Raw genomic sequence first — 17,093 nt, forward strand, 5'->3', positions numbered from 1 at the left:
AAAATTTATGTTGGCTAATATTAATTTCTTTGTAAGCGGAAATAATCTTAAGTACAATGTACAGGTAAGTTGTTTGTGGTTGAGTGATTCTTCAAAGGTTTGAGGTTTCAAGTATAAAGACAATGCTTTGTTGGTTACTTTTGCTGTTTAAATCCCATTAATTTATTCACTCTTTACTGATGGACTTCATATTTTTATGTTTTCTTGTGTTTGAATCACAGCCTATAGGTATGATATGAGCTGTGTGCTTCCAATTTCTGTGTAAAGCAAATTTTTTGAATTTCAACTACATGAGTTGACTCATGAGCACAAAACTAATGAGGAAACTGTATCAGCCATGAGTGGAAAAAGTTGCCAGCTCCTGGTGTCTCCATGCAATGTGTCCCCATCACTGAGCATGATCAGAGGACACCATCCCCAGTCCATCAGGATTCCCATGTCCCCACCACCACGGGGCAATCTTAGTCCCTCCTCAGCAAAGGAGAAGGTGAAAAAAGGGACAATTCAGTCCCTGGCCTCTGGGAAACCAAACGGAAGCCATGTTGCTCTACCAACCCTGAGCCTCCGCAGGCAGGTGTTGACCAATGGGAAACGTCTAAGCATGCCAACTGTCACCCCACAACAGCAAGTGCCTGCTCATCATCCTCCAACCACAACAGTGACAGCTACCGTTCAGACAGGACTCTGCTCCACTAACAGTTTCAAAGGTAAAAAGAGAAGTCATCAAACAAAAGTGTTTGCTTTCTAGAACAGTATTTTAATACAGCAGTATTCAGGATGTAACTCCCAGCTAAACACACACACTGCCTACATTTTATCAGCGAAATCAGGACACACATCGCATAAAATGATAAGCCTGAGAGAGTGATGTTGTGGACACCAAACCTGATTTATTTCAGACATCCTCATACTTCACTCATTCCCAACGTGCTCTTCACAACACCACTGTCTTTTCACTCTCCTATTTATTGATAATTAACCAAGCATAAAGCTTGTCCTTAAATTTCTACTGAGGAAAAGTGGAAGGAGGTGAAAAGCTCATTAGTGATTAACAGAGCAGAAAGTGTCTCTGGCCTGCTCAGCTTGGTGAGGAAAATTCCACAATCTACCTTTATTAAAGAAGACTAAATGTGATGAATTTAATTTGTTTATTTATTTATTTATTTAAGTTTAATGCCTTGAACTGTGTATAATATTATAATAACACTATGAACTGATCTGTTGGGATTTATTGAATGTGGATAAAATTTGTTATCCTGCTGTAACCCACATACTTAAATAAGGTATCTCTTGTGGATATTCTGTTTATTGATTTTTGGGCTTGTGTCCAGGAGGTTGCCCTGTGTCTGGGCCCACCATGGAAGTATTTGGTCAGCCAGCTGCTGCTACCCTGACAGTGACCAGTAGCCCCATGACTGTTGCCGCAGGTCAACCATATACTGCAGGGACTGCAGCACCTCATCCTCCATCAAATTTCCATAGCGTAACGATTCCACACACTGATGCCAGGTGGGAAATATCAACAACACTAGGTGATGATGACCCCACTAAACCTTAAGAGTGTTACTAAAGCAGATAACATCAATGTTTTTCAGATCCTTACTGTCCAGAGAATCCCTGGCATCCACTACCCTCAGTCTGTTTGAAACACAGTCAGTGTTTAGTGGAAGACATGACTGGCCATATGGCTACCGTGTGCTTCCTCCACTGGGGCTACCTCAGTGGTCCACCCAGGCCAGTGAGGGAGGTGAGCAGCTCAGCATTTCACCAGGCACAGCCATGTCCGGCACCACCATGTCAGGGGGCACGAGCACCTCTGCCTCCCTGCCTTCATACCTCTTTGCAGCTGATGCTGGAAGCCCTAGGCCATCTCGTGCTAAGAAGAGAGCTCTCTCCATGTCACCTTTGTCAGATGTCATGGGTACCGATTTCAACTCCATCATACGTACTTCGCCTACCTCACTTGTGGCTTATATTAATGGTTCCCGCAGCTCTCCAGCCTCCCACTCCACACTCTCACCCGTCCAGTCTGAGGGTTATGGTCACTTCCTGGGTGTGAGAGGCCGCTGTATCCCCCAGGTCCACCCCTACAGCATGCCAGGCTCTTCAAGGGCCATGGCCCCACAGACAGAATGCAGCCGTATGCAGATGCTTGAAGAGGGAGGGGGTCTGGAGAGCCAGATGGCCAACATGGTAGTGGAACAGCAGTGCCTCCCAGAGGAAGGAGGGGCACTGGAGAAGACATCAGACAGCTGCAGCCAAACCACCAACAACCTGCCGCCACCTTTACAGTTACAACCAGCTCTGCTGACAACAGTCCATGAAGCTGCTACTCCACAGGGGCCTCCACCGCCCTACCACTCCCACATTCACCTCTCCAGACGTCACTGCAAGATAAAGCCCCCATCTCAGGACCCTCTCACACAGGCTCCCATGGTTCCTCCAAGGTATGGAGTGAGCTTTTTACCACAGGTCCCAATGCTGGAGGAAGAAGAGGGAGAGCTGGAGGAGTATGGGGCACACTGCTGCAGGTGGTTGGACTGTAGTGCGGTCTATGACCAAAAGGAGGAGCTGGTAAGGCACATAGAAAAGCTACATGTGGACCAGCGGAAGGCTGAGGATTTCACATGCTATTGGGTGGGCTGCCCACGCAACTTCAAGCCCTTCAATGCCCGATACAAACTTCTTATCCACATGAGGGTCCATTCAGGAGAGAAACCCAACAAGTGCACGGTACACTATGCACATCACAGCTGTCTCTCTTTTCATGCAACTAAAGTCAATATTTTATTTTCATACAATACTTGATTTCTGTGAAAAAAGATTCCATTTCATATTGCACCTCCTAACAATACACCAATAGCACAGCTTACTTCTCAATCAGATGAATATTTCTTTACGCATTTGTCAGAGGGTGTATGAGTGTATGAAAACAGGAACATGAAGGATATCAGGGGCTTGCTGAGTTCAGTTCTCACTGTTCTGTTCAAAGGAACGGTATCTAGTTGAAGGCTGCAGAAAATAGAAAAAAATACTTTTATAGTGTAAATGCCTTCATGCGCTCTGTGTTTATGGCCAAGGTTTAGAACAGAAATATGGCCCCTCTCTCCTCTTAACTTTAGCCATGGGGTAATTAGTGGAGCTCTGTGATAATTGACATGGGATTTAACTCAATTATGTAGTTATTAAATCAGCACAAAGGACGCCTAGCACTTTAGATCTGGCATGAGACCATGGCTGTCTAGTAGCTGCTGAGCTTGTCCGTAGCAGAGGGGTTTGCCAGGCCACCGTCTGAGGAACTTGGCTGTTATTCTGGGAAGGTGATGCCCCATAGTCTGGCTCTCTACAGGTCCACGTCTGTGGCCAAAGAGTTGGCATTTATCCATGGGCCTTACTATTGATGAACTGTTAGCTTTGTTTCTCCAAGAGGGATGGTCCTAAATCAAGGTACTGGATGATAATAATAGTTTTAACCTAATGGTGGCATTAGATGAAAAAAACTGGATCATGAAAGTGAGCACAGTTCATCCTGAGGGGACCATGAATGCCTGCACCAAATTGCACAGCAATACTAGCACATCATCTGAGCAGTATGGACAGATTATTTGTCAGTATATCCAGTAGATGTTGAGATGTTTCACAGGATAAATGAAAACTTTGAGCTTCTGGTAGTTTTAGAGGAAAAGTCAACAGGGTGTCAACAAAGTCTCCTTTCAATAAAGCCAAAAATATCAACCTCATGGCAATGCTGGAAGAAAGGACCACCAAAGGTGTTAGGTTACATCATCTAGGATCAAGAATGTCTGCACTAAATTTCATGGAAATCTATTCATTAGTTGTTGAAATTTAATTAACCATAGTGGTGGGGCGACCAACCAACCAACAGATAGTTAAAGTGACATTGAAACACTGGACTATGCCCCTAGCATAGATTAAAAAAATTGTGTACATGGATTATACACAACTCGTCACTCCCTTTTTTGTCTTTTTCTCACTCCCACGGGGAAAATACTTGAGACTTTGATGAAAAATATACAAACACCTTTCCAAACATGCCTCATGTCACTGCTTTCAACAAGTCAATTATTAACACCATGCATACCTGCAGTCGACCTTTTGTACTAAAATACTCACTTATTAGTTGAAGCTCGCTCTGTTGCCATGGGGCTACAGTTGTTGGATGGGTCTGTGTTCCATGTAATCATTCAATAATGAATAAAGTATTCATGGTCACAACCCACTGTCAAAAATGGAAGTGATATAAAGTGCCACTTGTGTCTGTGGTACAGTAATTAAAGTACAGGCTGACTTTGAGTTAAGAGAGAAAAAAGCCAGGACATTAGACTTATTGTCCCTGCACTATAATGAGACATTTTGACACTGTGTGGATTTTCTCTAGATCAAATCCACCAAAAATGTCAAGATGGCAGACTTCTTCTCTCTTTACATCGACATTTTCATCAAGCTGAGAATGATTCTGTTCATGTGATTGCTTCTACTGAAAAGTTAAATAGTTATACTTAAAGGAAGGACATGCTAGATATGAAATCTCACAGAATCAAACTGAACAGTTAGCTAAAAGTACTATAATATTTAGAGAAAGCTGAGTCCACCTTTCAGATTATACAGCTATCCAAGATGTAGAGCTTAGTCTTCCTTAGAAAATGATTGGCAGGTGAATAAACTGATGCATGATAAACGAAGTGTGAGCCAGCAACAGAACAATGCGTGGCTCTTGTTACACAGTGAACATACAGGGCAGGCCCAGACTTGTACCTGTCATTTCACACTCTGATTTGTGATGATTGAAGAGTTTGTTAGCATATCCTTGACTCACCAGTCTATTTGCATCTGTCACTGTGATTTAAACATATGAGGTTTTAAAAGCATCACTTGAACTTAAACACCAAACAAAAGACAGTCACTGTGAGTTAGCATGTTAATTATGGTTTTTGGATGGTTTTTAATACCATTCTGTGTTATTACCATTTTGGTAATTGCATCGCTCTCTCCTCAGGTGGTGTAGATTTGGCTTGTTCTTTGGAGTTATGAGCTTGTGCGTTGTGGCTGCCATGTTTGCATGCCACTCCAACACTGAGTATGCCAAAATTTTCCCCTCAATTAATTTAAGTTGTAGTGACTGAGTAAATTGTGTTTTTATTTTTGGTTATTTTTTACTGACTATAAAATATATATAATTAGCACTAGTGAGCATCACTTAAATGATCAAAATTCCGCTTTTTTTCAGTATGCATTAATTAATTTGTGATCAATCAGTGCATTTTCATAGAGTGAAAATGAAACGTAGTTTTTTCCCAATCCACTAAATTTCTCTGTACGAGCGGCTTGTAATTCAACCTTTGCCAATGTCGCTGAAGGCAGGCCTGATGAGATTTCAGGTTTGACAACATTTTAAGCATCATTCTTACAATTGTTTGGAGGGAACTACCTTGGTTTTGGCACCAGGAACTGATGTTTCAATACCTGTAATTCACTTTCACATTACAGGCCCTGTCACTGTTCCGCTTTATTAAACAAAATTATTCTGTTCCATTGCAATTATTTTTAATTTAAATTTAAACATACGGATGATAAATAATACTGAATCTCAGCCTAGAGATAACTGTAATTATTATTATTCATGAATGAATCACAATAGTCCATGTGCATATTACTGCATACTGTAGCCATTTTTTTGATCCAGAACCCATCTAAATGTCAAGACACATGTACTGTAGTGTATGTAAAAAATTACGCTTTATCACAATTACTGACAATTTGTTATACTATTGTTTTAAATATTTAAAGGTCCCTATGACTTGTTTTGTTTCTTGGTAACACTGAAGCACTTCAACCCACATTTCAGGAGTACTACTAGAATGTTGCAAAACTATTATTGCTTATCCAACCAGGTAGTAACAAATCAATAGGAACAGGGACAGAAAAGCTAAAAATACACAGTATAAGGAAACAGAGTGAAACAAAAAGAGCAAAGAGGGTAGAAATATCACTGGTGAAACAGAAAAGAGTGGAGTCTAGAGTGAATTGACCTCAGAGTAAGACTGGGCACTGGACAGACGCTGCTGGCACAGACTGCAGCTGTCATTGTTCAGCCAGGGCATGAGTACCTGCCAGGACCTGTCAGAATCTGGCTGTAACACTGATCTACACTGAGGAGCCATGCTGCTTTCTTTTCAGCCCAAACGTCCCTCGCGACAAACTGAAAAGCGCTCCATGCTTTATGAGAGCTTCATGAGACACAGAGAGAGAGAGACTTACACAGTTACCTACCCCTGGCTACTCCTGGAGTCCTGGCACTATTTTAGCTGTATGCTGGTTCTCGCTTGTCTGTCCACTTTGGTTCTGAGAGACTATTTATCTCTGTCTGTGCTGTTTTTCTTGTGGTATTCTAGCTGAGGGGTTTGTTGTTAATTCTTCTGTTTAAACTATATTTAGGATTGGTCTACGTGTCGAATGCATTGCCTAATGAAAGAGCAGTTAGCGTAAAAGAACAGAATTGTAAAGAGTGCTCAAGTGCTCAAGATTTATTCTTGTGTGTGGGAAAAGGTTAAGGAGTTACGAGAAGCATTTCTCATTTTGTGCAACTCCACAGTTTTGTTCGGTTTCCAACTTAATCCAAATGTTAAGAATTCTTCATATTCAGTGCTGGTTAACCCAGACCTTCTGCATTTAGAAAAAATTCCAAAATACAACCACCATCCATTAAACATTCAAAAAATGGTTGCCGTAACATTGACTTGTAATGATGGCTTTGCTGCAAACAAAGTTTATTTAGAAGTGATGTGAAAAATCTTTATTTTTGAGTCCAATTTCAGGAACAGGGAGGGCTTGTTAGAGTTTTTGGGAATAGATATTGATAGGAAATAGCTGTGTTGTGATGACAGAATGGCAAGCATTTCTATGTGGAATTCTGAGGAATGTTATTGGTGAATTATTAATGCGAAGAAAAAAAACATATTAATTTGGCTTTGGCAGTGATGACCTAGAGAGATCAGTATGTGAGGAATCCAGTCTTGGAGGAGAAATAACAAAATTGGACATGGTCTGTGTGTTTTCGCCATAAGGTTTAGTAAGGACATTCCAAACCCCCTGTGAGCAGGAAGAGGGAGAGTAAAGTCCTGGTCTTATAAAAGCAAAGCTTTGATGACTCACATATTTTTGCAGTGAAGTAACTCTGGTCGCATGATACCACAAAAAAAGAGTTTTTTCGGTTTGGATTACTGTGATATTAGTTGGGCTGTTTTACTTAAGTCCAAGACATTAGTGCATGTGCACGGCATTCTGTATGATGCTGTTACATGTATAATGTAGTCATTCTTCTTTCTAATTTTGTTGTACATGTAAAATGTAAAAATAGTCCACTAAAAGTGACTTTTTAAAAAATTTGATAGCTACCAACTGCTGTCAAGGTGATGCAAGATAAAGGATTGAAAACACAAAATGACAATACATTGATGTGTGTATAAACACTGACCCCTGCTGGTAACACACGACCATCAGAGATGTATTACTGAAAATATGATATTTGGTACAAAAATCTAAAAGATTATATTTGAAGCAGTGGGATAGTTTAAAAAAAAAATACATCCTTTTCGTGTTTTCTTGTGAAACTTTTTTTGCAAGAGTGTGCCAGAAAACAGGCCAAAGGGGGATGTTGCCTTTTGGGATAGTCTGCAGTTGAATCCTATCTCAATCTTGACAGAGTGTTTATGTCGTTTGAAAGCACAAAGCCTAATGATTTTATCTGTGTATACCATTTCTAGATCGTAGTATTGTTTTAGAAAGTCTGCATGCAAAACAAAAGCAAATAAGAAAATAGGTGAGAACAAACCATTTATTTCTACTGTGTTTGTGCCTCTGCAAGTTTGGTTCAGTATCATTTAGACTTACTCTGACTCAGTGATAGTAAAATCCCAAGAGTTACCAGTCAGAAAAGACTGGGAGCATAACAGTAATAAAGAGGGTTCAAGATCCATGTAAATTGCAAATTCTCAATTCATTTCTAACAGGAATTGACTGATGGTAGGAGCAATGTCGCTGTACAATATACATATAAAGACAAGTAATATAAAATGGTCTGTTCACTGCTTTACATTACCCATGAGATCAAGTTGTGAATAGATACCTTGCCATAAAACTAGCCTCTTTAGCTGCTTGTCAACCCAGGAAATCAGCAGTTAGGGCATACTTGAGTGTCAGTTGAGACTAAATGACAGTAATTTTTCTATTCAAAGGTTTTCTGTATTTCCTCTTCCACTCCCTCCCACACACTGAGGTCAACAGCCCTTTTGTCTGCAGTGATTCCAGCTAATAGGCTCAGAGCTCTATGTGCAGCATAAGGTTAGAGATGCTTATAGGACTTATACTGAATACTGGATAGAGCCAACACCCAAGAACATAAAGGTTTGGTTTTAAATGCATGTAGTATACTGCTAATCTGTGGCAATCTGATGGCAACAGGCTGCTTGAACTACATTCACTGTGTTTATATGCGGTTACAGTTCGAGGGCTGCAAGAAGGCTTTCTCTCGGCTAGAAAACCTGAAGATCCACCTGCGTAGCCATACGGGGGAGAAACCCTATGTGTGTCAGCACCCGGGATGCCACAAGGCCTTCAGCAACTCAAGTGACAGAGCTAAACACCAGCGTACGCACCTGGACACAGTGAGTGGCAGCCCAGCACAGACACACATACAATTATGGATGGTATTTCAAAGCCTGTGTGTGTCTTTGCCTCCATGTGGATTTCTACAACTGCTCATGTATCTGTGATTGTACAGAAGCCGTATGCGTGCCAGGTACCTGGCTGCGCAAAGCGTTACACGGACCCCAGCTCCTTGAGGAAACACGTGAAATCCCACTCTACTAAAGAGCGACAGTTACGGAAGAAGGTATGCACTACAGCGCACGCTGGAAGACAATTACTCTGTAGTAACCCCACAAGATAAAAGTAAGCACAGAGGACAGCCGTGCGTAATGCGCTCTAACGCGGCACTTCTCAAATCAGCGGGGGAAGATTTTTCAACACACGTGTCCTGCTGCCTTCAAATTGCTGCAGGGATGTAGTGAACTTAAAGAGTAACTTTTCGCAGACAATATAAAGCAGCTGTGGACAACATAGAGCTGTAAGAATCACTCACACTCGCGGATTCAGCGACGTTCCCGCTTTAAACGCTTTTTTTAAAAAATGCAAACTTAAACGACTCTACTATGGAGCGATTTGTTAAAGTGGTTTATTTACATTTCAAGCGTTATTCCGTCATTGCTTCGCACTTGCTCTGTGTATTTAGTTTGACCTTGTTAATGACCTCCAGCCACCAAAGTGGCAGCAGATTGATGCTTCGCCAGAAAGAGACGTGGTTTTGAGACGTCGATTCACAGCACGAAGTCTGACACACATTTTCCACCTTAATATTCACGACTCGCTTTGAGCAGCCTCACATTAATGAACTTCCCACCTGTTGGTGCCTCTCCTCCCAGCTGTGCACCATGCGCTCTGTGCCTGGTACCAAAGTACCAGCCAGATGTGCAAAGTGATTTTTTCTTTTTTTAAACAAAGTTGTAGAGCCCTGCTCTGCATTGTCGTTGCGTCGACATGACAGTTGGGCTCACTGGGTTATTTGCAGTCATAAATATGTTGCAATATGAAATATTTAATTTCATTGTGCTTTCATTTGTCCTAATCAGCTGATGGTACTGGGCATATACTCTCTGTGATGAGCTCTCCACCTTACTCTGCTAAGTTCTGCAACTTAGGTGCTTTTACATTTAATTTTCATTAACTCCCTGTGCATGCAGTCAGATGAAAACACCCACCAAGGTAGCATGTCAGTCAGTAATGTACAACATCAAACCCACAGAGCTAAGTCACACAAAAATACATATAATCATGATTATAATTATCTTTGTCCTGATTTAACTCCCTTTGTATTTTACTTTGAGTGGCTACATCACAGATTTTCACATTGTGGCACTGCCGTGTTGCACTTCTGCATTTGTGTGTGAGATTCACGCTCTTTAGCTCTTACTGAGGGTTATGTCACCATAGATACAGACAAAGAAGGTGGGTAGTTGCTAAAAAAAGTGACATTTTACAAAGTCTCCCACATGCACAACTTCTTTCATCAAAAACTCAAATAACAACTGTTTATTGATTGTGATTTTGCTGATGATTCTCAAGATGGAGTGCACGTTATATTTGTTTCTTACTAAGAGCTCTGCAGAATTCTAGCATACAGTTTATGTTGCTTTCCAACAAACATGTTTGGTTGTTTAATTTCAATAAAATAATTAATGGCTTGTCCATAGCTGATATAGAAGAGACTTTTATGTTCACGTTCAGATCTAATAATGAAGTATTTTTTACATCTAAAAACAAGAAGTGCTAAAGGTGACCTGCCAGCGGCAGCTTGATAATTAAGTCAGATGTGTAAGGTTTTTAGTAATATCTGACCAATCAAAAATCATCTACACAACAAAAATATGGTGCAATATTAGCATTATGTCAATCACAAATAATTAACAGGGGTAATATTATTGTATTATTTCTAAAAATAGTATTATATTACAGTGATTAAAATAAAATTCTTACAGTCTTATAACGGTTAATGCTGTCCACCACTGTTTATGTTTGTTATGTGTGCCATTTCCCTAGATGAAATCTGCTGCTGATGTGACACAGGACACACTGACAGACTGTTTAACCATTCACCCTCTACAACCAAGCCTTTCTCCGCTGGCAAGGACAGACAACAACCTCAACTCATCCCCTGGCGCATCCTATGAGTCATACTCTGGTATGTCTATGGTCTGGCTCTTTGAATTGAGATATATACATATATATGAACTAGGTAAATAAACATACAGTATCCCCCTGCAACCACGTGCACATAATAGGTTTATCCATTAGATTTAGGCTGTGGTGGACAGCCCTGAAGTATCTGTCATCCCTGTTCCTCAGCTGCTCCACAGGGACAAGACTCCTCCAGAAATTCTCACCTGGCTCTGTTGTGCTCCTTACAAGATAATTACAGGTACTGATGATTTTTGTGTTATTGTGTTAAGTCTGAGGGGTTTTAGTGCCTAATCCACAACATAAATCATTCAAGCTATATTATTGGTCTATGTGATGTAATTCCAATTCCTATTTTTTTGTCGATGATAATGTAAAGGCACATTGTGTTAGAATTTTTACACGCATTCATTGGTTAAAAAAAAAAAAGCTGGAACAGTTAGCTTTTCACAGCAAGCCAATGAGTTTTTTCTTTTCATTTTGTACTACGGTTGGCACAGTTAGAACTTTAACCATGAAAGATTTAAATGCTTCACAGATCTTTTTTTCTCTCTTTGATGAACTGAAACAATCAACTTAAACATTGGTTGTCATGGATTCAAGGCTATAAGCTCATAATTAGAATAATTAGTTTTAAAGAAAGCTCTATTTTGTACTCTGATAGAAAAATAAATCCCTAAAGGGATGGGGCTTTGTTTTTTGTTTTTTTTGTTTGTTTGTTTTTTTTTTGGGGGGGGGGGGGGGGGGGGGGGGGGGGTTTCGGTGTGGATGGGTGGGTGCTAAGGCTGGGAAGAGGCATTAGAGGTTTGGGATGGCCAGCAACACATTTCCCTAGTCAACCCATAAGAAAACATTCCTTCATCTATACACTTCAAAGCATGTGATAAAGGATTTCTGTCATTCTGAGCAGCCAGATGCTCGTGGTTTCTCACTGGCTGTGATTGTTCTCATATCAGCGGTAGGCCAAAGCATTCACTGCAGGATTCGGGGTAGACAATTGGGCTGTGAAAGCAGACCTCGCCTTGCCTCATTGGTCTCGACCGCTGGTATTAATGGATGCTATAGCCACCAACAAGAGTGGCTAAGGAATTCAATAAGTGAATCATAAAATCTAAAAAAAATACCATTTAAGGTCCACTGGGAGAAGAGAGACGCTGTAATTACTTTTTTAGAAGTTAAATCAATTGTAAAATCCTTGTTGCCATTTTCTGTACACTTTTCTGGGATTCCTTTGGGTTCCCATTCAGTCCTTCAATATACTGACAGCGAGCTTTGGCTCCTTTAATATTCTTGTTATTGGCAAGTAGACATGCAAATGTGTTACATGGCCAGACCTAACAGCAGGGGTGTCAGCTGCCATGGCCACTGAACAATATTTAAATTTACTAGTTTATTCCTCTTTTTAACAATGAGTTACATGATTCTGTAGTCTTGATTTCTTTTTTTTTTTTCAACGAGTGACAAAGATGTGGTTTAAAATATTATAGGAAAACAAACAGAAAAAAATATGTTCTACTACAATATTTTCAGTGCTTTGCTATATTAGCTGATGACACCAAAGACAGACTTGATTCCTCATGTATATAAAAGAGCGATGTAAAAAAAGTAAAAAGTAAAAAATTGCAGGCATGGACTTGCACAGGCCACAGTGTATAGAGTACAGACCATGTAATACATCATAAAGGGCCACAAGACTTATATCAATTTTCAAGCACAGAAAATCAATCTCGTGGTCATGATTGATGATTTATTTGCAGCCTAAGTGATCATTGCGCCTGTGTGTGTGAAACTGTGGCAAATACGGGATTGGACAAATACAGTGTTTTGGTAAAATTGCACAAATATAACTGTAAATTAAATGTAGTTAAGTTGTGATCTTAGATGTTTTTGATCTCTGCAGGCTTTGACGTCTACAGTATGCGGTTTAAAATAAGTATGATTGCCTTTACTGGTGATGCTTTTATATAAACTGATATCATTACATACTACACTGTATTATATGTGTCTAACCTATTTTCTAGGGAAAATATAATACATTGAATCATATTCAATGAGAGGATGGATGCAATAAAAGTAACACCTGTAGAATGTATCATATTTCAGTATGGTAGCCCTGCAAAAATACTACCTCTTGAAGGCTTCCAGTATACAAGCCTTACTGATTCAATACAGTGAGTAATACTATTTAATATTTAATTTAATTTTGTAAATAGTATTTATAAATCTTTTCATCTTTAGTATTCAGAAATCTTTTCATCTTTAGTATTTATAAATCTTTTCATATTTAATATTTAAAATGTTAAAATGTTTAAAATGTTAGGTACACCTTACAGGTTAATGGAATTCAATGTATTGGTACTCAAAAGTACCATAAAACTGAATCATGGAACACCAAATTAACAAAATTCTCAACATCTCAGCATTCTTAATTGTTTGTCTTAATACTTGTTTTACATGTATTTTTACTTTTTCTTAATTTCATGAGCAGAGTATTTAATTCAGTCTGAAATATTTCAGGTTTGTTGATCCTTCCCCTCACCAGCTCTTCTCTGGGGACCAGTGTGGTCCTTGCTCTTCCACCTGCCCCCCGCATCCTCCCAAAGGGACATCCCTCCAGAACAACCCAGATCTGAAGCAGCCCAGCCAGCCTCCTGATCTAGCAGATCACAATCCAGGTACTCTGATGTTTATTATCAGTGTATTTTCAAGGATTGTCAAAATACACCCTCCGTATATGTAAATACAGATACAGTTGTGCCGAAGGGGAGGTTCATCTGAAAATGGTCTATAGTGCAAGTTTCACATCTGAGCCTATTAGCAAACGTGTGGGCGGTTTGACAATCTGTTTGAACAGATTTTCTCACATGCACATTAATTGTGCAGTATATCTTTATGATGTGTAGCAGGTGGCTGGTGATTTTCTAGTTAGACAGTCAGTCAGGCAGCTCCACTCTATGTACCTTTAAATAGATATCACCTCTTTTCCCCCAAGACTTGACAGCCACAGTGATGTTGACTAGGTGTTCAGAAACACATAGTTCAGTTTTAAATGCCGAGATAAAGACAGGGTTTGAAAAGACTAAAATGCACAATTTGTTTCATTTATGAGGTCTAATGCTGCTTTTGTACTGGAATGTCTCATTTAAGGAGTAAAACCATAGACTCGAATCACTCTTTACAATAAGGATAAAAGACTGAGTTTTCTCACTTACCCTGTAGAGCTCTCAGGGCAAATGAAGATGGTGTATTCTCCTCCACAATATGGTGGGATCACAGCACAGACCAGTTCGAGTCACCTGATGCAAGTTGATGCCTTTGGTGACAGCCTCGCTCCAGCAGTCAATAATCCCAATGGGGTGGCCACCTCACAAACAGCTCTTTCCTGCATTACAGGTAATGAAAATACAGTCTAAACAAAGTAGCACAAGGACAAGCACTTTATTGCAATTGGATTTAACAACTCTGTGCATACATGCATCTGTGTCCTTCTGTGTTTGTTTGTTTGTGTGTGTGTGGTGCATCTGCAGGGTTTAATGTCCACAGCCAAGCACCCAATGAAGAATTACATGGAGGAGATTTCTTCACTGTGGTGGACCACTGCACAAGCCATGTCTCCTGCATTTATACAGAAGGATAATCTTACTCAATTGTGGGTTTGTTCCTTTGCACTACTTTGCGTCCCTGTTCATTTAAGTCCAATAGTCAACCAGGAGAAAACTTTAGATAGCACTGCAACCTGGTGGCAGCTTCAGCTAGTGAAATAAAAGAATATTTGATTTGAAAAAAAAAATCCAAGACCCTGCTTTCTTTGTTAGATAGCACTGAAGGAATTGACTCTTATGTTTTAAATCCAAGTTTTTCTCTGTCTTTCTCCCTCTCTTTCTTGGATTAAATCTTTGTAAATGTATTATCTGACTCAACACTCGGGCTGCAGCCTCTATAATCAATATATAGTAATGACTGAGCCTACTGGATTTTTAACGTTTACTTCCTCAGTTTTTTATAAAGCTTTTGTATAACATGTACTAAGTACTGCAACTAGTTTCTGGTGACATTTTGCACAATATTCAAGACTGCAATCAAAGCAAAGTACGCAAGGGATCATTTATTAAGGTTTTTCTTAGAACCATGTCTTTGTAACTATAGTAACAAAACAGCCTTACCATTTCACTGTAATGTTCATACATATAACCTGTTGTTTGAATACAGTAATGTGCTATGAATACTCCTGTGCCTAGCAGATTTGTGTTTGTGACCATACCAGTGATTTTACATCGCCATAGTTTATTTACTGTGAACTGCTTACACTTCACATAGTATAGTATAGTTCTATACATTTTTTAACTTGTTTTTTCTGCAGCAATTTATTTCAGTTATTTACATTTGGTAAGAAAATGAACTTAATGGAGACAGTCACTGTGATTATAGCTGCTTTTGTTTTTGCGCATTTTTTTTTTTAATTTATTGCATTTTAATGCAGTACAGACTTTTCCATCCAATTTGTTGCCTACTTGCAGCTGCATTACCATGCAACCATAAAACAACTACAAGTAAAAAAGGAGACATGAGTCTCTGTAAAAATCTTTTTGATCTTTAATTGTTCAGCTTGGTATCTCTTTATAGAACCAATATCTCTATCTCTTTGTGCATTAAGCAAAACAAGACAAAGTTAAAAAGCAAAACAGAGTAACTACTTTGTCATAGCAACAGAAATAACACAATGAAATTCTGGAGGAATAAGCTAACATAAACCACAGAAATAATTAGCAACTACTGCTGTGTACCTGAACAGTACGAAAAGCAAGTACAGGTACAGCAGGCACCAGTCTTCACAGCAGTGTAAATTCTCTTTTTTTTTTTCTTTTTTTGAAATTGAAAGGACAAACTGTTTAACTTGAAAATAATTCTTTAAGCAAAAGAGTGTCATGCTTCAGATGGGGGTTTCAGTAGTTGCTTAGCAACAACAACAGCTTTTCCAAAAAGCATCTGTCTAGTACTGCAAACCAAAAAAAAAAAAAAGTGCTGCGCAGTGGACACAGGTGGTTGGTTAAGCTTTGTATCCAGTAAGAAGCTTCTTAACAATACTGGCTTTGTTTGGTCACAGTTCCCATTTTAAATGTTCTGCATGTTGTTGGCTCTACTCATATGTGGTTAAATACTTGAACTTGTAGTACACAAGTAGAATACTTTATATTTAGTGATCTCATAGTTATCGATATGACCATTTTTTTTTCTAGCAATGTTCACCACCTTTGCACATTGTGCTAAACTGACAACAATTTAAGGCTCATGTTGTCATAATGTTATGGTAAATAATGGCTCATCACACAAAGGTAAACATTCAATTTCAACTGTTTCCCCAAAGATATTTCAGAAAGACAAGGCCTGAGTTGAGAGTCAAACAAGGAAGATTTTGAAGTAATTTTGATTCCAAAACAATTAAACACCTACAGTGTTTAATTGTTTGGCCTGTCAAGCCATCTGGTATGGGGAATACATACTGGGTTCTGCTTGTGCACACTTGTGGTTACAAATTCACAGAAACACTGTGATCTATATTGGGTTAATGAAAGACATTCAGTCAGCCCCAGCATTTATTTTAAGCCTTTCTTCCAGAGCTTGCCCTTATGCTGTCCTTCCAAAAATGAGCAAAATGTAAAGCCATCTTCTCTGATCTCAAATCTGAGTGACAAGAAATGGCTGGCACATTAAAAAAAAAGTGAGCTCTTTTAAGACCTTTAAATATTGTGATAGAGGAATTTACATAAATGAAATTAATTATCAGCTACTTCTATATCTCAAACTGCTTACTATACTTTGGAGGTGGGTATGCGTGGTTCTATGATAAATCACTGTGGTTTTTATTCACTTGCATCTGATTTTGTGACAGTCAAGTTAATGTCAAGAGGAACATATATCCATGGCAAACTGAATTGTTATTACACATGTGGAAAACAATGTAAAGGGAACACCCTGATGTTGCAGAGGCCGAGACAAACAAAAAGCAGAATGGCTTAACACAATAACTTTACGGGCAAAGTTTTTTTTTTGCCATATAACATATAACAGACATATTAAACCATGTCTAAACCTATCACTCTCTCTTTGGCCAAAAATTTAAATAAACCTGATATCTTACAATATCGGTATATACCACTGCAGCAGCAAAATTAATTCACCTTCAAAAGAAGCAAAAGAATCAGCATGAATCCTCATCGTTATAGGACTAATCATAATTAGGAATACCTCAATTACCACGTTACGAAGGTCGTGGATCATGG

At 39.2% G+C, this 17,093-nt stretch overlaps 1 protein-coding gene across 1 annotated transcript; it reads left to right on the forward strand.

The window, feature by feature from the left end:
- Positions 1 to 334: 334 nt before the first annotated feature.
- On the forward strand, positions 335 to 14,564 carry glis3 (GLIS family zinc finger 3). Its single transcript, XM_041059258.1, has 10 exons — positions 335 to 707; positions 1,332 to 1,509; positions 1,596 to 2,733; positions 8,523 to 8,684; positions 8,801 to 8,911; positions 10,675 to 10,816; positions 10,981 to 11,053; positions 13,330 to 13,487; positions 14,032 to 14,205; positions 14,340 to 14,564. Exons 1-10 carry the CDS (start codon positions 338 to 340, stop codon positions 14,447 to 14,449), a joined length of 2,616 nt encoding a protein of 871 aa, XP_040915192.1. The 5' UTR covers positions 335 to 337; the 3' UTR covers positions 14,450 to 14,564.
- Positions 14,565 to 17,093: the final 2,529 nt, after the last annotated feature.

Source organism: Toxotes jaculatrix, chromosome 16, assembly GCF_017976425.1.
Source record: "Toxotes jaculatrix isolate fToxJac2 chromosome 16, fToxJac2.pri, whole genome shotgun sequence".
Lineage (NCBI taxonomy): Eukaryota > Metazoa > Chordata > Actinopteri > Toxotidae > Toxotes > Toxotes jaculatrix.